Source organism: Gymnoscopelus microlampas (assembly GCF_963454915.1).
Source record: "Gymnoscopelus microlampas genome assembly, chromosome: 6".
In the NCBI taxonomy this organism is placed as follows: domain Eukaryota; kingdom Metazoa; phylum Chordata; class Actinopteri; order Myctophiformes; family Myctophidae; genus Gymnoscopelus; species Gymnoscopelus microlampas.
Window position 1 is genome coordinate 15,627,571 of NC_139943.1, and position 23,426 is coordinate 15,650,996.

A 23,426-nucleotide genomic window follows, 5' to 3' on the forward strand; every position below is an offset into this window, starting at 1 on the left:
AACGCTGTGGACCAGTCAGAGCTAATCTGACTCCATGGGACCCCAAACATCTGTCATCATAACAGAAGAAGAAAAACATCTCTGGTAAGAATAGGCATTTATTTTTATTTTTATTGATTATCATGGGATGTAATCACTGTCAGGCTACAGCCTTGTAGACTATTATCTGCAGGTAGCTGTAGAACACAACTCTCGTAGACGTATTTATGATTCTGACGTTTTCAATCTACGAGAGTTGTAGGGTTCACCCCCCCATGGACACAGGGACTTTCAGCACTATACCCCGTAGACACTCCAGTCCAAACATGTACAAATTGAAAAAAATGGTGCTTACCGCCATGCCACAAATGTTAACTCTTTCTACGGGGTAATAGTTTAATGTAATAATCCATATCTTTCAATAAAGAAGTGTTTTAATGCCGTCTGTGGCCGATTCTGTCGGAAGTTCCCAATGGGCAGTAGTTTCGCGCCCATCTGATGAAAGGTAAACAGGAAGTAAACGAGGGTGAAAAAAATGGCGTTATGTTATGTTATGTTATGTTTTATTTATTTGATATGGACATCACAGTTACATTGGACAAAACCAGATGCATTGTTTACAGTGTATATAGCACGAGTGCTAATTTTCAACACCTGTCCACAGGAAGCTTTTCTAAAATACAGTAATACCAATCTAAAACCCAATCAAGTACAAAAAGGAATAATATATTCGGCCTCAGACGGCATTAAACACTTCTTTATTGAAAGATATCGATTATTACATTAAACTACTACCCCGTAGAAAGACCCCGTTTTCAATGTGTACATGTTTGGAGTGTCTACGGGGTATAGTGCTGAAAGTCCTGGGGGGTGAATAGTGTTCTCAAGTCCAGTACTTGAGTAAATGTACTTAGTTACTTTCCACCACTGGTTTTGTGGATGTCTCTTTCTTTGCTTATTTTAGCAGCCATATGTCATAAACGTTTTCGTTTTTTTTTATGGACAAACAAACAAACAAAGGAAACTCACTGCACTGATGGATTCAGTTTATTTGTTTAATTTGTCACAGCCACAGAAACATACATACAGTAACCAAAACAGAAAAAAGAAAATAAATCAAACCATAAAACATTGTACACAAAATAACCTTCAGCTTTTCCACAAACCGACAGACAAATATAAAAACTAAGGACAAATTATGGCTTTTTATTTATTTGTTTTACATTAATGCCAGACACAGAATACAAAACAAAAAAATAAATAAATAGTTACATGAATTTAAAAAGACACATTGTATTCATAATAAGCCATTTCACTGTTATACAAATGGAGCGGTGTGGTACCAGAATATCAACAAACACACAAACTTTAAGGACATGCTTTGCACTAATAGATCTTGACCTTGATATTCAGCTTCACTTTGGCAATCCAACTCAAATTCAGTTTTAGTGAATACATACAAGCCAAAAAAATGACTACAAATATTTTACGCCTCTGAAATTCTTGCGTGTGGATGACAATCTGGCAGAGAAACACGATTTTCCTCAGACACTCTCTGAGCATCTGAACACAAACGAAAAGAAGTGAACTGTAACCTCTAAACTTTAACACAGTTCAGAGGTCATTTGAGCCTAGCCTGGTAAACCCCTCCCGGACCTGACGACAGGACTCTAAGGATCAAATGAAGTAGGACGAATGTTTAAAGACATAATAATAATAACAATAATAATAATAATAATAATAATAATACAACGTATTGAAAATAATGTGGTGGCTTATGGCAGTGGTTCTCAACCTTTTCAGGCTGTGACCCCCTAAAATAATCATAATTTGAACTAGAGACCCCCCACCCTTACAAGCTCTTGGAATGTAGGGGTTGAGGCATTACATTTTCGGTTCCACAGATCAATATTGTGAAAATAGCAGATCTAGATCAGCTGTAGTTTTTGCCTCTTTCTTATATTATTTGACAATTTAGCCAATGTTTCACCAGTTTTTATAGTATAGTTTGTTGATTACCTTTGATGCAGTAATGGTCTTTTTCTTTTCTTTCTTTTTGAAAGGTCTTAAAAGTCCTTAAATTGTCACTTGACTGTCATCTGGGGACCCCCCAAAATCATGTGGGGACCCCGCTGGGGGTCCTGACCCACAGGTCGAGAACCACTGCCTTATGGTACAGTATAAAAGTAAAGATAAACTAAATTTAAATAATCAACATTGCTTCCACATCGAAGCCATGTCATGAAAATAATGACTGGACGAGAACTGTAAAACGTTGTTATTTTCATGAGTGAGTGCATTTAGCATGTTAGGTATCCAGTCTGCTAAAGAAGCTTGACTTTATTGAGCAGCTGTTTGAATGTTCATTTCAATGGCCACAGATAAATATTATGTGGTAACATCTTGCTCCACGCATTGGTGAAATACTAGACATGGGCAACACATCCAATCAATGAAGATGAGAAAAGCTAGAGCCTGACCGATTTTTCGGATATCGGCCATTATTTGACTTTTTTGACACCATCATTGAATTATTTAGGTTTCCCCCCCAAAATAGTCGTTCTACAAACTTATAATGCGTTGAAGGTGACCTTTTTAGAAATCTTTTGACTAGGGCATAAGTGGTTAAATACAAAATAAAGTTTAGTTGCGTTTAGTTTTTTTTCTACCTATCAAAGTTATTTGTGTTTATTTTTATTTATTTGTTATCTTTTCAAAACATTGATTGGACAAACATACATTGATTATCAGTGCTTGGCATCGGCATCGGACCCAAAAATCTGGCATCAGTAGGGCTCTAGAAAAGCAATATTCCCGTTCTCCATTACCTGAAATAAATTGCCCTTGTGATTGCCATTGCCATTGTACCCTATTAGTACACATTACAAGACATGAAACAGCTTATGACGAATGTGTATCCAACTAAAGTGGTGGTGGTGGTGGTAGCAGTTACTTGAAAGCCAGAGAAGGCTACAATATAGCATCATTTTTCTATATACATATTTTTCGCTCTTACAGTGAGACACAGTGAACATTATCCAGGGACCGGTTTCATATAGAGTAGTAGACCATTGAACTCTACCGATCATAGGTCAGATTTTACCCAAGGCAAAGCAAACTACAGCTGATTATGGTTAAAAGATATGTTATTGAGGTGTCTGTCTCTTCATCTGAACTGTAACAGCAGTGTACAGTAGGTGATACAGATTTAACCCTTTTGTCTTTCTGGGACAGTAAAATATCTTGGTCACTGAGAAATAATTGTCATCATCAAGTGCTTTACCAAGGCTAGTCATTGAACCATGTCTAGTCCTCTCTAAAATGGGATGGGCCTAACTCAGATTCCATGTGTTTTCTTACCAACCATAGGACAAATCTATGTATGCCACAAAGAGTTGGAAACAAATGTTTTTGCTACCTGTGTGAATCCAGCTGTTGATGCATTTGGGAAACGGGTAATGGCTTATTTATACTTTGTCACAAGACAGTGTTGCATGACGAGGAATGCATCATGGAACGTGTCGTAGGCCAAAGTGTAAATCGGGCTTATAAAAGGGGCTATGGTTTTGAAGGAAACCGGTCCAAGATATATTTCAAAACGACACACCATGTTAAAGACACATTGAAACATTAACCCCATAACAGAAAAAAGAACACACAAACATGCAGTCAGTCAGTCAAACCATTTACCGTAAATAAACAGTCACAGCACACACAGACAGGAATGTGCGCATCAGTGATTCTCCAAATGCAGCTGGAGAATTTCCCCATACCTTTATTACTTTATATATATATATTTGTTCTCATAGACGTTCTCATATTTATACAATATAAGGTTTCTTGAACGGAAAACTAAATGTGAAGCCTTTTTGAGGGGATAAAATGGCACATCACAGACACAAGCGTGTGTGAAGTTTTGTTCGAAAGCATACTGTGGAAAGCGTCCTGTGCGCCGTGTAAAAATTATCACCATCCATTAATACACTCAAAGTTGAATTAATCCTCTCAAATCTTAGTGTGTATGTATGGTAAAGTTAAATGTAATAAAAGAGAGAAGGATCACAGACAGTCAGCCTGTGTGTGTGTGTGTGTGTGTGTGTGTGTGTGTGTGTGTGTGTGTGTGTGTGTGTGTGTGTGTGTGTGTGTGTGTGTGTGTGTGTGTGTGTGTGTGTGTGTGTGTGTGTGTGTGTGTGTGTGTGTGTGTGTGTGTGAGACAGAAGGGACAGAACAGCAACAATACATACACAAGCACACTAAGATGACCCAACTGGCAGTGGTGGAAAGTATATTTACTCAAGTACTGTACTTAAGTACAGTTTTGAGGTATTTTTTTACTTTACTGCAGTATTTCCAATTTTCTGTACTTTTACTTACTACTAGTCCACTACATCTCAAATCATTGTATAATCCTATACAATTATTTCAAAACTTTAGTTACTACAGTAGTTACTTTGTAGATTTTGATTATTATCACAAAATATACAGTAACCTTCAGCCATATATACATTTCGGCAATTTGAAAATAGCCGATCTACAAGCTCACAACGCGTTGCAAAAGATTTTTTATACATTTTAGACCTTATGATAACTTGTGAAACAGGACATTCTGCATAATGAGTACTTTTACTTTTGGTACTTTTAAGTATATTGTGATGCCAATACTTTTGTACTTTTGCTCAAGTACATTTTGATTACCGGACTTTAACTTGTAACAGGGCGTTTCTACATCGCAGTATTGATACTTTTACTTAAGTAAAAAGTTTGAGGACTTTTTCCACCACTGCCAACCGGCCGTGATTGTCAGTCTCTTCCACAAGGTGGCACAATTGTGGCATTTTCGATTTCAGGACTGGTTGAGAGGATGAACTGAATGAAACTCACTACAAGTTGATAAAGAGAAAAGGAAAAAGAATAGATGAGATAAATAAAACCAATACATTGAGGATCGAAGGCAATGTATTAGGGCGATAAGATAAAATGATGGAGCTAAACTTGATGTAGAGTTTATGTATAGGATTCTGACTGGAGGACATTTAGATGATACAAATCTTACAACATTGTAGAAAGATTTCTTGGGGTATAATACCCCATTGTCCCCCACAAGTGCAGCATAGGAGGACAGTGTAAACTATTAATCTATTCTAAATGGCAACCTATTGACACAAGCTGCAGATATTACCATTCATGGAAAGATGTTGGTCTCTATTTGCGCAGTATACGCAAATGCACGCAAATTTAACCATTTGAGTGCCTTGTGAGAGGGATTTTACAACTTCAGATCAATTCATATTTCTTGGAACAGATGCATTTAAATGACTTTCTGTTGATTGTCTACACGTTGTGGTAACGGTACGTGTATGTAGTGTATTGTCCTCTGTGACAAACCCATTTTCAATCTGTTCATAATTATTTACAAATGGGCTACTATAACCCAAGGGGTGGTTTGTGGATGCATCCGCATTCTGTGAAAACCTTCGCTGAAAATAGCTGATCGACAAGCTTGTCAATCGGTTATTTTCAGCGAAGCTATTTAATGTAGCGCGAATCCAGTGAAGGAAGACAATAACCATAGAGAGTACAGTGGAAGAGAGAGAGAGAGAGATGCATTATGGGTACAGAGTAGCCTACACTTAAACCGTATTAAGACAATAGCCAAATGACACTGGAGAAAAAAAAGTGAACTCTGGCAAGATACTTAAAACTGTCGAATAAAGTTGACTTGAAACGGAAATACATAACATAAAATGAAATAAGTCGCTGGAGATATATTTGGCGCTTAGTAAATGTGTCAAATGGGGCCCTCTGTACCATAACTGTTTGCAACTTGCAAGGTAGTTGATAAGACTATAGCAAGGGAATGTTATCTGGTCAGGTCTCCATGATGTACAGCAAGTGATTCATTAAAAACGCAGCAGAACCAACTTCAAACAACCAGAAGCAGACATTTGCTATTTATATACACATAATGGTTACGAGACAATTGAACCATTTTTTTGGTCACATCATTTCATGGCCATAGATTTGGACGTGGAAGTCCAACAACAAAGCGTCTGGTATCAAGAGAAAACGAATGATATCTGCTGGCTAAAGTTTACCTGCCTCTTTGACTATTATTTCCATTTAAATTAATGTTCAGAATAAAAGAAAAGTCTGCCAAAGTTTGTTCCCCTGCCACAGTGGTGGGAGAATTGAAAACGGTACCAGGCAGCTTGTTTCACACTGGATTCACACAAGAAAATGAACAACCTATTGGCACAAGCTGCAGATATTACCATTTATGGAAAGATGTTGGTCTCTATTTGTGTACCGTATGTATGTAATACATACATGTATTACATTTACACAGTCTACACACACAAAAAAATAAACGCCATTATGACATCCTTTACGTAAACATTATCCCTTCCCCCCTCTCTTGACACCCGCACAAAAATGCTTCAAATACTTGAAATAAAACAAACCAGCTGAATTCTATAATAATAATAATGCTAAGCTAAGCTGCCCATTTTGTACCGTCTGGTCGAGTGCTGGGTGAAGTCAGTTATATGGCATCGTTAATAAGCAGTATTCAAATGTTTGAAACACTTTGCAAGATTGGGGTGTTACTTTCACTGTAGGTCTTAACTGTCTGATCCCACCCGTCCTCCCAACATCCCCCACATGACCTTTATACCATTGACCTCACTGCAGGATTTTCTCTCGGGTGTCGGGCAGCTTGAGCGCCACCAGCCCGCCACAGACCAGGGCGGTGAACGAGAGCAGGATGGGGACGGCTTTGGTGACGCCGACGAAGCTGGCAAAGATGGAGCTGCCCAGCACGGCCGCCAGTTTACATAGAGCATTCAGAACTCCGAATGCAGTGGCCCTGAGAGGGAGAGAGCGGGAAGAGATTCACAAAGGAAGAACATGAGAGAGAGAGGTAACTCTTGTTCAGGAATGTTAAAAGGAGAACTTCTACTGTACTTTATCTGTCGATGTGCAATCATTACTGATGGTCAGTGTAGTCCACTGAACTAAAATACTTATTGCACACTACTGTATATTGATGGAGGAATTTAGAGTTATACTGCCTACAGAGTGCATGTCCCAGAATACATTCTCATTTTCAGAGGCATTATGTTTACGGTCAATAGTATACGGTAGCTGTAGACCGCAGAATGAATGCACAGGAAGCTGAACATCCAAATGTGACTAGGGCTGTCACAATTACAAAATTTACGTTGATGACTAATTGTCAAACTAATAATTGCGATTAACGATTTAATTGTGTTTTTGGCATTGAATCGCAACATTATATGAATACAAATACAATTTCTGTTTGGCCTTTTAGGCGTCGTCATCAAAAATTGCACAGGTTAGATAAAAGAAATAAAAATAGCAGAAATAGCTTTCTCTTTTTTAAGTATAAAAAAAAGACTATGTTGCTATATCAGTGGTGCTCAAACTTTTTCATATCAAGGACCCTCAAAATTATATGCATTTTGCCGCGGATCCCCATCTGAAAATATTTTGTTCCAGGGACCCCCAGAAGCAAAGATTTAAAAATGTTCACTTTAAAAATACAGTATATATATATTCAATGATTTGCACAAATCTTCACGATTTTTGAAGCCAAAGTATAAAATGACACAGGTGCTTTTAATGGGTTAAAGACAAAAGACATGCTTGCCACCGTTCTGACTAATACATGGAAAATACCTTTGAAATTCAGAAACCACAGGACTTTCACAACAAAATCATTGCGTACTGTACCTTTTGGAACATGGGTACAGCTCCACGGTGACCACCTGTATGCCGTTCCAGGCAGCTACGCTCACACCACAGAACAGACACTGCAGGGCAATGATCGCTGACTGACTGAAACCCAGGAATAGGAAGAAGCAGCAGCCTGCTGAAATCAACATGGAGCCACCTGTCGCGTAGGCGGAGAGAGGTAGACAAAGGGAGAGACAGGAAAGTGACTCGACTGTATTACTTGTTTCCCCAGCAAACGACAATGAATAGTTATTTTCATACTGGCTGCACCACATGGCTAATATGCTATATTGTGTGTGATTTTATATAATCATGAACAAAGCATATACTGTAAACATTATAATGAAGCATCAATGAATGCAAACAAACTTGAGTGAGAAAAATGGGAACTCATAACTTAACATGCAGAATCCTTTCACAACCAATCAAAACTAAAACGTCATCTCCCCTGTGCCGATCTCTAAAATAAAGACGGGTGAACTGTTCGTGCGAGACCCACTCAAAGAAACTTTTAACAAACTGAAAATGTTAAAAAAAAGAATCACCTATGATCTTAATCCTGCCGATTTTCTCCATGAAGAGGGCGGAAATGATGTTGCCAGGCAACACCGCCAGGCTCCCCAGGAAACTGACCAAATAAATGAGAACGTCGTTGTCCTCTAGAGTGTCCAGGTGGCAGCCGTGTTTGTTGTGGGTGAAGGAGGAGTTCTCCATCCTACAGTCGATGAATTTCTCCTTCCACAGATCTGCAGAAAAACAATGCAATTAAACGGCACACTCTCTGTGTGAGCGTGCTTTGCTGTGAGTGTACAAATGCATTCGTACACTCAAGAGTTACGGACCTGTAAAGGTCCATGTGGAACTAGGGATGGGACCATATGAAAATTACACTGCGATAATCAAAATATGCTTAAAAATTGAAAATGGCACTTTTGTTAACCACTTGAACCTCCAGCATCCCTATTCCGGGCGGAACGTTCGCCAAAAATATAAGATCTACAAGCGTAGATCTGCTATTTTTGGCAAATCGATTTGTGTAGAGTGAAATAAGAGCGTACCAAATGCGCTTCTCGCAGGTCAGTTTTATCAAGTGTAGAGGGTTTGAGCGGTACTGAATGTGAAGCTCAACAAAAGCTAATTCATCCTAGTGTATGACGGAGAACAATTTTACAATACATTAAAGTCCCTATGATACGATTATTGTGAGCGTTTTTGTCTCCGCCAGGAGACTATGTTTTCGTTCTCGTCCTTCCGTGTGTCCACCAAGCTAACATTGGTCAAGCTTCACGTGACACGTGACAATATGTTGAAAGGGTGTGCTTTGATTGGCTAGCGAGACACATGATGAAATACAGTCCTATAAATAGGTGTATCACTTCAAAAGATCATTTATATCTTTTGAAGTGAGGTAAGACAGGATTAATCAGGAACAGTACTGGCGGAGACCTGTGCTCCGAGGAGCAAATGTTCTAGTATTTATTTATTATTGTCCCATCCCTATTTGGATCCCCATCAAGGACCCTTGAGGGTCTCTGGACCACACTTTAAGAACATATCGGCCTGTGTTGTCATGGCTACTGTACTGAGCGTCCCATAGCCTTTGCGAAACTTCCTGTTTGTAACAGTTGCCCTGGAAAACAAATTATAAAACAATCAGGGAAACGGCTTTTGTTTACGTAAAATAGCTTAGCCTACAAAAACAATTCTTTATTAAATATTATACATTTTGCGAGGGGTGTAAATAGCTTACAGGATTTTCATATGCTTCTGTCTGGTAAACCCTTTTGTTTTGTCTTAGCTTTTATTCAAAGCCCTCATACATTATGCATTGAATAAATGTTATCCACTGTGTAGCATTGTGTTCCCCACATTTATTTTGTCCCCAAATACATCTCTTTTACATAGACATTTTTAGAGGCCACCCATTTCAATTTAAGAAAGTTTGTGTAATCAACAACTTAATAATAATAACCACATAGGGGTGTCACAATAAAGGAAGACAAAAAAAACAATCATTAATAGGGCTGTCGTGATTATGACATTTTACGTGATCAAATAATTGTGATTAACGATTTAATTGTGTTTCTGTCGTTGAACATTGAAACATCCTGAGTAAAAATTACATTTCTGCTTTTAGGCTTCATAAACAAAAAGCTTTACAGGGCAGATATACGAATAACTTACATAATTAATTGAATAACTTTATACTTAAAAATAAAGACATGAATAGTGGAAGTAGCCAATCTACAAGCTTAAAACGTGTCGCACTGTCGAAATGACAGAAAATCTAATTGAATCTGTGACACCCCTAAAACCACAGCAAATTGCTGTTTAGTTATTTTATTTACATGTTTTCACACATGCAAAGAAAGCCACATGCAGATAGTGGAAAGCATAGCACCCTACTGTATGGCCACAGTAGAGCCTACTGTGTATTAGTTGTTACAGTAGAACCAGTACTATTGTATACGCTTACAGTAGGGCCGGTACTACTGTGTATAGTTTACAGCCAGTAGCTGAGCTGCAGGACAATGTACTGTATACAGGGTCCCCACGGTCATGAAATTCCTGGAAATATTTTGAAATAAAAAAAAAAAAAATCCAGTACTGGAAAAGGTTTGAAATTGATCAAACATCATCAAAGGTCCTGGAATTTATCAAGGGTCCTGGAAAAATATTTGGCTATGCATTGTTTTTGGCTATTGATTTTGTTAAAACAAAACATTTTCATAAACATGAATAATATTACACGAAATATGTAACATAAGTAGTTTTTCTCCGAACGGGCTGTGTGACGGCAGCCTAATGTATGTCTCAAACTTTATTTTTGCTACACTGCCTATCTTTGGGCATTCTACATAGGAGTAAGAGACACATTATTGCGCCGAATGATTGTTATATAGGCCTGGAAATTGGGCTAAATATTCTGGAAAAGTTTTGGAAAAGTTTTGGAAATTCATTGCTAAAAATGTGTGGGGACCCTGTGTATATCAAGTATTGTGGCTTTGCAGTCCAGGTTCAATATGCTTTATCAGTGAAACATATGTAGTCAATGACATGTGTGATAAATGTTCTCCAAATGTACATCATGTTTCAGTCATATTGAGCAGGACTTGATAATTGCAAATGCCTGTTTGACCTACCTGATTTGATTTGTGTCCAGATGGTTTAATAAATGAAAAATGAAATGTTTGGCTGTTACTCCTGCGATACAGTCATGGTGCCAAACATGAATCTTAATTCTAAATTCTGTCCTCTTAGCTAATCTAATATTTATCCCTCGATGCCTGGCTTATAACCCCTTGCTCTTAGAAGTGTTGCAGGAGACAGTAGATATAGGTATTTGGTCTGTTCTCAAACAACAAATGTTTGGCTATTATTAACCCACTGACCTGTATGGGTTGATTTTCCACTCTGAATTAACTAACACTCTGGATTTTACTGCTTGCTAGATCTAGCCTCTTAAATACTTGATCTACAAGTACAGATATACAAGCTTGCAGCGTGTCATAATGTGACGTTCATGCAAGCTTGTAGATCAGCTGTTTTCGCTATCCAAGATCGGGACGCCAGGTTGAAGTGGATAAACTTCCTGTACATGACACCTACCTGTGTTGTAGAACTCAGTGGACCGGATGGTGCAGTTCACAAATACTGTGTCTGTTGACCTGATATCCTCAAAATAACAATCTTCAAACAGTGAGTCCTCAAACTTCACTGACCTCATCTCTAGCTTGATGAACCTACAGGGGTGGAATGGCACACACACACACACACACACACACACACACACACACACACACACACACACACACACACACACACACACACACACACACACACACACACACACACACACACACACACACACACACACACACACACACACACACACACACACACACACACACACACACACACACACACCAACACACAAAGATAACATGGAGACTCACTTCTATGGCTTTGACAACCACAGAACCAAAATGGACACGAGGTACTGTACTGTAGCAGCTCTTCCTGATGTATTATGACAACCACCTCGGTTAATTGTAAGATGGCCACAATAGTGTGTTGCTATTGCTAGTGCTGTCATGGAAAGGAGCTTTGTTTTTGTCTGCAGACAGCATTGACGTTGAAGAGCGGGGCAGCCATAGCTGAGTGGGTAGAGGGGCCATATGGTGATCAGAAGGTCACCGATGTCACCCAGCCTGGTGAGCCCTTCCATGTCTACGTTTCGAAGTGTCCTTTATTTACGACACTTAAAAGATGACCTCACCCATTTTCAACCTATCCTCATATAATTGGTCCTCACTAATGCTCATGATAAAATGGTGCAATATTTTCCTACTCAGTCTGTGTCTCATATGGGCTGTGGACACTTCAGAAATCTGCCTACCAGTGACATCGTCAATCCTCCTCTGAGACACAGACCGAGTAGACAAAAATGGTGCCATCTTATAATAAGCATGAGTGAGGACCAATTATATGAAGATAGGTTGAAAATAGGTGAAGTGGTCCTTTAACAGCTCCTTTGCCTGGCCACATTAGCCTGGTCTGGCTTGGGCATACCATATTGTTAAACACGCTGTGGTTGACCATTTTTTAGATATACCGCCAAACAGGTTGCATTCTACAGGAAGGCCCATTACATCCATTTTGAATCTGTGTATTCGGCATAGAAGTTTAATAGTATACAGTGTTGTATACTGTATAGGCTGAGAGTACTGACAGTTGTTGTATTCCAAAGGGGAAGCATTCTTAAACCCACTCAAGGGTTTACCGACTTCACCCACTTGAGAAGTGAATTTAAAAGGATTGTACAGCAAGTGATAATATTTTTGTTAAAATATAATGGCTATATTCTGATAATAACCATTGCTATAAAGTGTTTGTTCAGTAATAGGGGTCCCCACCTCTCCAGCTCTTTAGTAAACTGTAAAATAAATAAAAAAATGAGGAGAGATGGCTCAAAATGTTTGAGATGTTGTCAAAAGTTTAGAACTGGAACACTATAACATTTTAGAAGATACTGTAAATGATGTTTGTGTGGTTCTTTCTCCTGACTGGATACAATTGGTATCTGCAAATGGTACTGTAGCTGAAAATATGTTTTCTGTTAAATGAAGAGCTGGTGTGATGGGAAGACCCCTGTTACTGAACAAACACTCATAGCAATGTTTACTATCAGAATATAGAGCTTTAACTTTTCAACACAAACCTATCACTTACTGTACACTCCCTTTAAGCATTGTATGACTGCATACAATATACTGTAATAGCACCGTATATATAGCATCAGAATGAAGTGATAACATTAAAAACATGAAGCATAAACCACTTTTAAAGGTTTATTTCCTTCAATGTATAGTGAATATAAGTTAATCTGATGCTTATTTTTCTGATAATTACCATATCAGTGAATGATTGCCTATACCACTCAGCTACTTGTAAATGTTTGAGACACAGAGTAGCATGCTGCTGTATGACAACAGAAATGAGAATGCATGATTGATAGGCTTTCAAACTAACACCTGTCTTCACTGTAACACGGTGCTGCTGAGCCTAATAATAAACAGAACGCATACTTGATGATACTTGTTACTGTTAAAGTTAACACTATAAAAACAGGACTGCTTTATGATAATATCTGACTATATCCTAGTTTTTGCAGGTGCAGACAGTCTGTGTGCCCAATACACCTGTCTTTTTGTGGGCTTGTTTTTTTTTTCTCTCCACGATGCTAATAATAGAGAGGACACACGGTTGTGTGTCCCAGAGAATACTGAGAGGTGTGCATGTTTTAAGCACTACAGCACTGCCAGGCACTAAATCATAACTCAGTTCAACTTTAGCCAAACGTCAACTCACAGTATCTGAGATCTTCATTGCAGTGTACAGATCCACGGCTATAAGCCATTCTCAGCCAGAAAGTGAAAACCAGTGCTGCTGCTGTTTTTTTCCACACTCAGTGTTAGATAGATGATAGTATAAGGTAGAAAATCAATAGGCGCAATTCATTTTTCATTCAATCCATAGTGGGGAATGAATGAATTGCGGTTTCTATTTACGTTTAAATTGGAGTGATTGAATTAAAGGCCCTGCAGTGAATCTATATCACATGGCGGTGCTGAGGAGGGGCATACTTGTCTCTGATGTACTCTCCTTCTCTATGGATCTGGTTCTCCAAGGAGAAGTTGAAATGGAAGCCCTCCACTCGCTCTCTGTGGAATATCTGGATAAAGATGTTCAGACAAGACAGAGGGACATGGACAAGCATTAGTAGAACCAACTGTGAGCTTATAGATCGACTATGTTTGGCACACGCCAAACACACACGTTCATGTCATACCACAACGTATAAATCAGGCGTGGTTATCGGCTTTAGTTGCTTTGAATTTAGATGCATGAACTAGTTCACCTTGTTTGGTTGAACTGGTGGCTGGACCTGCGTTATATGGTTAGTTACTGTAGTGTAGGTACAGTAGATGCTGGCAGGTAAGTTAATTTACAGAAGATGATGGAGGGTGTGTACCCAGTACGTCAAGAGAATAGGTCCAGTGGGCACCTAAATCTTGTGGGCACCTCAACGTCAAAGGAGTAGTTCACCCTTATTTTCAGTAAAAGATTTTTTAGTTTTTGACGCAGTCCTAAGCCAATCATTTAATGACCGGCGGAGTCTCAAATTGACTCCGCCGGTCAAATTATTGGCTTAGGAATTATATTAGTGGTTTGAAATAATGTAAAGTATATATGATTTGATTATGTATATCATACTTAAATTGACCCTTCAATTTCTTGTTTATCCCCAAAATGACTGGATATCACAGGTTTTGTAGCGATTTGTAGCATTTATAGAAATATTGGGCCTTAAATGCAATTAAGAAATATATGTACAGTATGTGGCCCCTCATTTGTAAAATAAATGTCAATATAAAATCACATATAATACAAAAGTAATACATATATTTTTAAAAGGTGCCCAGAAATACCAGGTGCCCACTGTTCCAGTTGCCCTTCAGGAAGATGAAGAGCCTTGCTAACTCGGAAGTAGAAATGAAGCAAGCTAATTACAGTAACTTGGTGGCTTGCTGTTTATCTTCCTTGTGAACAGTTGGTGTTTTTCTTTGCTCCATGGCACGGAATGTATTTACCTTTGTATTTACCTTGACTTTGGCCTCATACTCTTCATACTGGAGGTGCCTGACCATGTCAGGGAACCACACAGACAGGCCATAGTAACTGGAACACAGAGGCAGGACGGTTATAATGGAGACAATAAACTGAGCAACTTCACATGTTATACTATGGCCCTCAATTATACTATATATATTGGAGTTGTAAAGTCAACCGAACAACAAAAAATTGCCAGTGAGTGAATATGATGCAAAGCCTTTTCCAACGCATGGTGTTGACAGTAAATCAGGTCTTCTCTTGAGTGCATTTAAAATGTTTTTTTTTTTATGATGCAGGATGATCACAGCATAAACAAAAGCCGGGCGTTTGACGGATAATTAACTAGTGACAAGAAAACAAACCAAAAACACTCAAAACAAACTGAAAACACAGAAACGGTTGAAAAACTGTATGGCTTCCCGTGGCGTTCCCAATCCTTACAGCTGTGCACCTGTGACACCCCCAAATAAGCTGTGACCCGATTCCCCGCCTATGCCCTGGTCAAGCAGTAATATCACAGCACCTTCACAATATCACATAATAAACCACAATCGAATTGGCTACAACAGGAGTCCTTTTGTACCTACTGTCTGAATTTTCATTAATGTATTTGGTTTAATGCACAGTGTTATTGAAAGTACAGACAGTATAGTTACAAAAGAAAAAAAGTACTTTGATAACCCATTGCATAAACTAACCTGAAAGCCATGCAGAACCAGATGATGGCCATGAAGAGAGTAGCAAATCGTAGCTCGGCAGACAGAAGTGACGCAACATTCTTTAATACCTGGGGAAAGATAGGCAGACAAAATAGTTAGATATTGTAACCTATCCTAGTCTCAACTAGCTACTGTAGACAATCAGAATCTGCAAATTTAAGTTGACGATTAATTGTCACACAAATAATTGTGATTAATCGTGTTTTTGGCATTGAACATTGGGAACATACATACAGTATGATAGCCTACAACTTAAAATTTGTGTTTGATTCTTAGGCTTCATAATCACAAATTGCACAGGGCAGATGGGCAAATGTCTTAAATATACAAAGATTAAAACATTGAATTATATACTTTTAATAAATTGTAAAAATAGCGGAAATAGCTGATCTGGGCGTAGATCTGCTATTTCTGCTATTTTTGGAAAACTTGAAAATGTATGAAAATGTTTCAACATGGAAACGATTGACGATTATGCAAAATAATTGCGATCATCTCAAATAATTGCGATTTGGTGATTATGTAATAATTGTGACAGACCTAAATGATCTAAATTCAATGAATGGGATAAAACTGTGTTGAAACAATTTGGTAATTAAAAATAAACTAGAGTAACTAGAATAGTGCAGCATAGCTAAAACATGTTTTCCAAATTCAGTTCTCCCATTTGGGAACATGATATGAAATATAATTCTTTGATCTCAGATTGTAATGTCCACCTCGTTGAATGAGTAATGTGCTTAGTATCTAAATATCACCATAATCCAATATAGGCAAAGGAAAGGAGCAGCCACAAACCACCTTTGTGCTCGAAAGCTGAAACAAAACAAGCTTGTTTCTAAAGACAAAACTCAATTTAATTTTAAGGGTTCTCAGCTACGTGTGCTCTGACATTCATTTTCATTTTCACACATTCATCTCACAAAGCCCCAGCTTTTTAATGTTTTTTGGGGGGTTTTATGACCTCAATTACACCCCAAAAATCTGAACTTTGAACATTGAGTGGATTTTCTGTGGTCTGGGGTTTTCTGAATAATTAGGCTGAAAAGTAATCTGAGCTTGGCCCTTGGGCAGTGAAGTCACAGGCCATTAATCCCGCCCACTCTCCTCCTCGCCCCTCCCCTCCCCTATCCTTTCCTTTGGGGGGGGGGGGGGGGGGGGGGAGAGCAGAGGCGATGATTGACAGGCAAAATCCCTCAACAGCGACACCCGCAGGCAAAGATTTATTCTGTCATTGCAGTTGAAAAGGCTTTAGAAATGTGAGAGAAAAACACCTGCCATGGATCAATGGAGTGGATTTTTTAGTTAAAACTTTTTATACATGTTTGAAGGACCATGACAAAGACTTTTAATGTGTGGTAAAACTGAACGTCATGAAACCTTTAAAAACACATCTCTAAACTCCTCAATGTCTTCAATCAGCACTGTTGAGCTAACCTGGTAAACTCCCATCCCTCCGGAAATCTCAGATTTCCTGTTGTGTTTGCAGTATGACACCCCCTTTAGACCAGTGGTTCTCAACCTTTTCAGTGCCACGACCTCACAAAATAATCATTTTGAACTGGGAACCCTCCCAAATAATCCTTATTTGAACTGGGGACCCCCCAAAATAATCATATTTGAACTGGGGACCCCGCACCCTGACAAGCACTTGGAATGTAGGAGTTGAGACATTACATTTAGTTTGACTCGATAAACATTGTGAAAATAGCTGATCTACAAGCTCACAACGCCTCACAACGGGAGACGTTGTGAGCTTGTAGATCTTGTAGGTCTCTTTTCATTTAATTTTAAAAATATATTTTTAAGGTATTAAAAAGCTCTTAAAAGTCCTTAAATTGTCACTTTACTGTCATCTGGACACCCCCCCCCCCCCAAAAAAAAAACACTGCTATAGTACATACCAGTTTGCAGAGCGTCAGTGAGCGGACAGCCCATCGCTGGACAGCTGTTCCTGTAGCAGTTTGAATCTCTATGAACTCATCCTCTGCTGTCTTAGGAGCCTTAATGTGGGTGACCTGAAATAACACAACATCAACATCACTACTGATAACATGTGGACTTCAAGTGTACATACACGGAGTATAATTATTCACTGACCTGAAATAGTCAAATCAGTTAGATAGTGGACATTAAAAGAATGCTGAAACTAAAGGCCATAAGTAATGTATGTCCATAGACCACAGCACAATCTTTTGGCTCATTTGTAGTGGGTTTATTAGGTGGCACATAAACTACCCTGCATAATAATATCTGCTAATATTGCGGACATTCTCAGGCAGTCGTGTGATGGTGTGGTTATTCACTACTTGGCCTCCTCTAAACACTAAGTGTGTTAGTTTAAGTGATATTTCTTTGTTGAAACAAAACGTTTTTGGTTAAAAAGATATTCTATTATCTATCTGCATTCTGGTATAAACATTGCTATGGAGTGTTTCTTCAGTGACAGGGGTCTCTCCAACTCTCCAGCTCTTTATAGAGTAAATAGAAAATGCATTTTCAGGCGCAGCTAGACACCAATTTCATCCAGGAGAGAACCAATTTATCAGCTTCAATTGTATCGTGCTACACTGCTACAATTTTGTAGTATGTCCCCCTCCCCCCACTTCCAATTTCACTTTTTTTAATCTTTTATCTTGTATGAGGGCTCTCTCCTGATTGGATCAAATTGGTATCCTGCCCAGAAAATGTATTTTTAGCGGCGCTAGTTAGCGGCGCTAGCCGCTCTATACCTTTAGGTATAGAGCGGATATTAGCGGCGCTAGCCGCTCTATACCTTTAGGTATAGAGCGGATATTAGCCCTCTATGCCTGGCTTTTGCGTCAACGTTCTGATTGGTCAGGTGCGCCAACGTTCTGATTGGTCAGGTGCGTCAACGTTCTGATTGGTCAGGTGCGTCAACGTTCTGATTGGTCAGGTGCGCCAAAGTTGTGATTGGTCACTATTCATGACATCACTATGATGTCATGAATATAGAATTCGATGTCTATATAAACGATGACAATGACTTCATCTTATTATTCATTTGGCTAAAGTCTCCGTCTAGGTAAGTTATTTAAAGTTAATATGACGAATAGAAAGAGAAAGATACAAGAACAGATGAAGGGTGAATGTATAGAAAGTCTGAGTTCGGGACCCAGTCATCCGTTATGACAGAATGGTTTGATAGAGACGATCGAGAATCCAAGAGTCCGTTAAGGTTCTGATTGGTCAGGCCCGTCAAGGTTGTGATTTGTCAGGCAAGGGGACTATTCATGACATCACTATGATGTCAAGGTTTATTTTTTATTTCCTCATGTTTTTTTTTGTATATATTTTTATTTGGCTAAAGTCTCCTTCTAGGTAAGTTATTTAAAGTTAGATCCTCAATTTAACTTTATCTGTCGTCGACGCTCTGATTGGTCAGACCCGTCAACAAAGTGATTGGTCAAGCTTCACATGACACATGGCTATAAACACATTATAAACACATATCGATGACATAATGTATTCAAAGGCGCCGCTACCTTCACACAGGGTGTGATTTTTTATTTACTAAAGAGCTGGAGAGACGGTGAGACCTCTGTTACTGAACAAACACTGTAGAAATGGTTACTGTTTGAATAAAGAGCTATTTAACACTTATTTTAGCAAAGATATATCACTTTTAGCACCTTTTAGTATTCATATACAGAGTGAGCCCACAAAGTATGTACATGCATTGGTGTGTGTGGTACACTGCTCAGGCTACTGCCCTGTTATTTTATTTTCTGCCACCAGGAGGCACGAGAACTAATATTCACCAAGCAGCACACACTGATCACGACTCTATTTAATGAAGTGTGATTTGGTACCGACACCATATTCATATTAAACCGATGCAAGAACAATGGTTTCTATGTCAGCGACAGCGTGCTAACTTTCCAGGAAGAGAAAGACAGTAGTTTCTATTAGCTTTGAATCCCCATCAATGATGTCATCGGTAGGTAGGTTACTGAACTGTCCCACAGCCCTCACCTGAGACGCAGAGCGAGTAGACGGAAAAGGTGCCATCTTATAATGAGCATTGGTGAAGACCAATTACTATATCAAGATAAGGTTGAAAATGTGTGACATGCTCCTTTAATGCATGCATATGTTAATATACTTTATATTGAAAAAACGTGTTTCGAGCTTGTAGATCTGCTACTTTAGAATTTGAATCCTGAAATGTAACAGTTTTGGACTGTACATGTACTCACAGTGAAGACTTTCTCCGGCTGTCCTTTGGCCCTCCAGTTGGTGTCGTGCACATTTTTCAGAATCATCCAAGCCTCGTCATGCTTGGCATTCTGCTCCACACACACACGCACACACACACACAAAAGTGAAAAATGTTAATGAACATTTTTTTATGCAGCAATTTTGGCTAAGATTCATGTAATGCTGAGACAGACAAAATGCTGGGAAGACGGTAATAGTATTCCAGATTTGCATGGCACCTAATACATTATCCACCGGTCAGATCATTTTTCAATCTTAAAATGTGTAAAATGTATTAAATATAAAGTAAATTAACAGTAAAGATTGAAATAAATAAAAGTAGTCCACACTAAGTCTGATTCAATATATATATATCGTTGCTGTTGGGCAGAAACCTCATATGTCCAAAACTGTTACTTTTTGGACATAATGCTCTACACACATTGCCTGGTAAACCCTCCCTCCGGAAATCTCATTTCCATTTGATTCCACGAGTGAGTCTGGCATGAAGGCTTGTATGGGCGTATCTAGCGCATTACCAAAAAAACGAGCCTATCAGCGTCAAAGCAAATGTAGAGCGGTTGGCACCGCTAAAATTCAGAGAACCGGCAGGGGCGCGCAGTGATACGCATGTATCCGAATAAGGCAACCTATTTTGGGCATGGCCATCTCAAAAGTCCCTTTGCGTCACATTAGCTCTGGAGGTGGTAAAATGCACTGCAATTGGCTGAAGGGGAACAACGATCATTGGCTGAAGGGGTTGTCAGTCAACGGTATTACTCCCGCCCACATCCACATTGCCACAATGGGCGTTCATGCCAGACTCACTCCTGGAATCAAATGGAAATGAGATTTCCGGAGGGAGGGTTTACCAGGCTACTACACACAGGCATGCACGCCTATATGTGAACGCGGCGCTCTGAGCTTGCAGATCTGCTACTTTTGATGCATTTGTGTGACGCTGTAGTATGATCACAGGATTTACAGGAAAACACTAAAAGTTAGAATGTGGAGACAGCAACGACATATATATATATCTTTTTTCTTATTGATGTAATTTTTTTTTAATCAATCGATGCACCGAAGGCACAGCAGGCATCAATCAGAACACAGTTTTTGCACGAGGAGGAATCAATATGTGTTCCAGGCCACAACAACAGTTTCCTGCCTAACATAGACTGGTGGCAGTGTGAACATGCCTGGTCTTTCACCTCCATGAGGAGGCGAGGGCTCTCAGGCATGAACATGAGGAGTCCCACCATGGGGAGGTGGGACACACTGGCAGTGTAAACACGCGTGGTCGTCTCTCACCTCCAGGAGGAAGCGAGGGCTCTCAGGCATGAACATGAGTCCCACCAGGGAGGCGATGGCGGGGAGCGCTGCTACCAGGACGAACACACGCCAGCTATGGAACTGGAACTCTGTACCCATACTGAAGCCCCAGCCTGGAACAGAAACACACACGCACACACACATGCAGTCAATGCAATCAGTGGTGGAGACAATCAATGGTAGAAAGTAACTAAGTACATTTACTCAAGTACTGTACTTATGTACCATTGTTATGTATTTTTTAGTCTGGGAGTCTTCGGCTTGGATCCTGGACAACAGGGGCGCGGCCACTGAGTTCTGATTCAAATCAGTGAGGTTTGGACATCGATCCAAATTGCACCCCCCCAACCCTGCGCTGTGATTGGCCACCAGTGTACCCCCCTAACCCTGCACCGTGATTGGCCACCATGACTCTATTCAGGACTGTGATTGGCTAGAAACACATGACACATGTGCATAGCCCTATAAATACGCGCGCACACTTAAAAAAAACACATTTATGTTTTTTTTAAGTGAATCACTTCCATCACTGTGATGACCACTGTTAAATAACAACAGTGACATAGTGCTCCAATTCTATATGCTGTGATTGGCTAGTGAGACACATGATGAAATTAATCTAAAACCACTTTGATGTGACACTATTTAACTTAGATGCTGTCCATTTCGTGAGAACAGTAAGAAAGAACTCAAATGACTTTCATAAAGAGTGTTTAAATAAATGTATTTATTTTTTGTGAACCATGATTGGTTGACTGCATTCACACCCTTAGCCCAGTATTGTGATTAGCTAGCAAGACACCGCCCACTTCACACTAGGTGTGATTTTTTTTTACTTTACTGGAGTATTTCCAGTTTTCAATAGGCCTACTTTTTACTTCTATACTCCACTACATCTCAGAGGTAATTATTGTACTTTTTACTCCACTACAAATATTAGATAATGTTAATTAGTTACTGTGAAGATTTTGATTATTATTGCAAAACATACACTAACCACTTCAGCCCTAAAGGCTATTTGTAAATAGCCGATCTACAAGCTCACAATGCGTTGCGAGTGTCACTCAGTTTGGAGAAGTAGTTAGACGGGTATGAGAGCACTGTCCCTTTGAATATCTTAAATACCAATCCCATTGACACGTTTTCAGCGCAATAACCCCGCTGGTATACCCAGCCAGTGGTATACTGTACAGTTATCAGCTGGACAAGCTGATAACTGTGTTGGTCCAACCACCACCTTGGTCCCAAGAAGCGTATCTCATGCATTCATTAGGCCAAAATGTCCACTTGCACACATTTGACTCCCAAACAAGATTATGTAGAAATCTACTGGCTGGATTTCCATGGCATTTGCCGTGCACCTTCATGCTTCCCAACGGATGGTTCCTATTGATCCTGGTGACTCAGTGGCCTTTGCTCAGCGGTCGGCACACAATTTATCAGAAACTCTAATGGTCACATTGCCATGAAACTTAATGCGTGCAGCAAGGATGAACCATAGTTACCCTACTGATATTAGTGACCCCCAGGCCAATGCGTCGCCCTTAGGCTAAACGTTCCGCTTACACACAAGTGATCTCAAAACGTGATGGGCAGATTGTTGTGAAACTTGTTGAGTTCATAGATGCTCCCTGCAGGAGTGCCCTCATGTCCTTTCCTTTAGCGCCATCCTCAGGTCAAAGTGTCAAATTTGCGCGCACAAGATGTCATAATCTAAGTTTGAAGGATGAACCCTACTGATTTTGGTGACCCCATAACCTTTTCTCAAGCACAGGCTTTAGACTCAGAGGGCACTATTTTTGGGAGATGGATTGGTGTGAGGCATGCAGCTGACAAGTCATATTAAAGTAATACAATGCAGGTCCACAAATAACGATTTTTAGCAGCCTCTGCTGGTCATTACCGTCACTGCAGGCCGTTCGTTTATTCCTCTGTTACCCAGAATTCCATTTGTTTTCACCGGAAGACGGAAGCGTTTCAAAAAGCGTTCTTTTAATTGTTTTATACTATCTGTTGATCGTTTCTTTTAGCCAGTGGAGCTTTAGTTACCGTGAGCTGTGTTTTCTTTTTCTGTTGTTTTTCGATCTTCAAATCCTACAATCTCTTAAAAACAGCGTGAGATTCCTTTTTGTTATTAGCGCGGTAGTTCCTGGCCAAACAGGAAACCGGTGCGGTAGTTCCTGGCCAAACAGGAAACCGGTGCATTTCCGTTTCTGTTTTCCGGACGGATGACGTCATTTTCGA

At 39.5% G+C, this 23,426-nt stretch overlaps 1 protein-coding gene across 1 annotated transcript in view; it reads right to left on the reverse strand.

The window, feature by feature from the left end:
- Window positions 1–6,660: 6,660 nt before the first annotated feature.
- sv2bb (synaptic vesicle glycoprotein 2Bb) overlaps window positions 6,661–23,426 on the reverse strand; it is a gene marked incomplete at its 3' end in the record, with an annotated part of 34,932 nt that continues 18,166 nt past the window's right edge. Inside the window, exons 5-14 of the mRNA XM_084060964.1 lie at window positions 21,162–21,295; window positions 19,850–19,939; window positions 17,534–17,647; window positions 15,609–15,697; window positions 14,901–14,976; window positions 13,881–13,969; window positions 11,344–11,477; window positions 8,280–8,480; window positions 7,732–7,891; window positions 6,661–6,844 (exon numbers count right to left, since the gene is read on the reverse strand). Coding sequence (XP_083917090.1) covers window positions 6,661–6,844; window positions 7,732–7,891; window positions 8,280–8,480; window positions 11,344–11,477; window positions 13,881–13,969; window positions 14,901–14,976; window positions 15,609–15,697; window positions 17,534–17,647; window positions 19,850–19,939; window positions 21,162–21,295 — 1,271 coding nt within the window. The remainder of the gene's footprint in view (window positions 6,845–7,731; window positions 7,892–8,279; window positions 8,481–11,343; window positions 11,478–13,880; window positions 13,970–14,900; window positions 14,977–15,608; window positions 15,698–17,533; window positions 17,648–19,849; window positions 19,940–21,161; window positions 21,296–23,426) is intronic.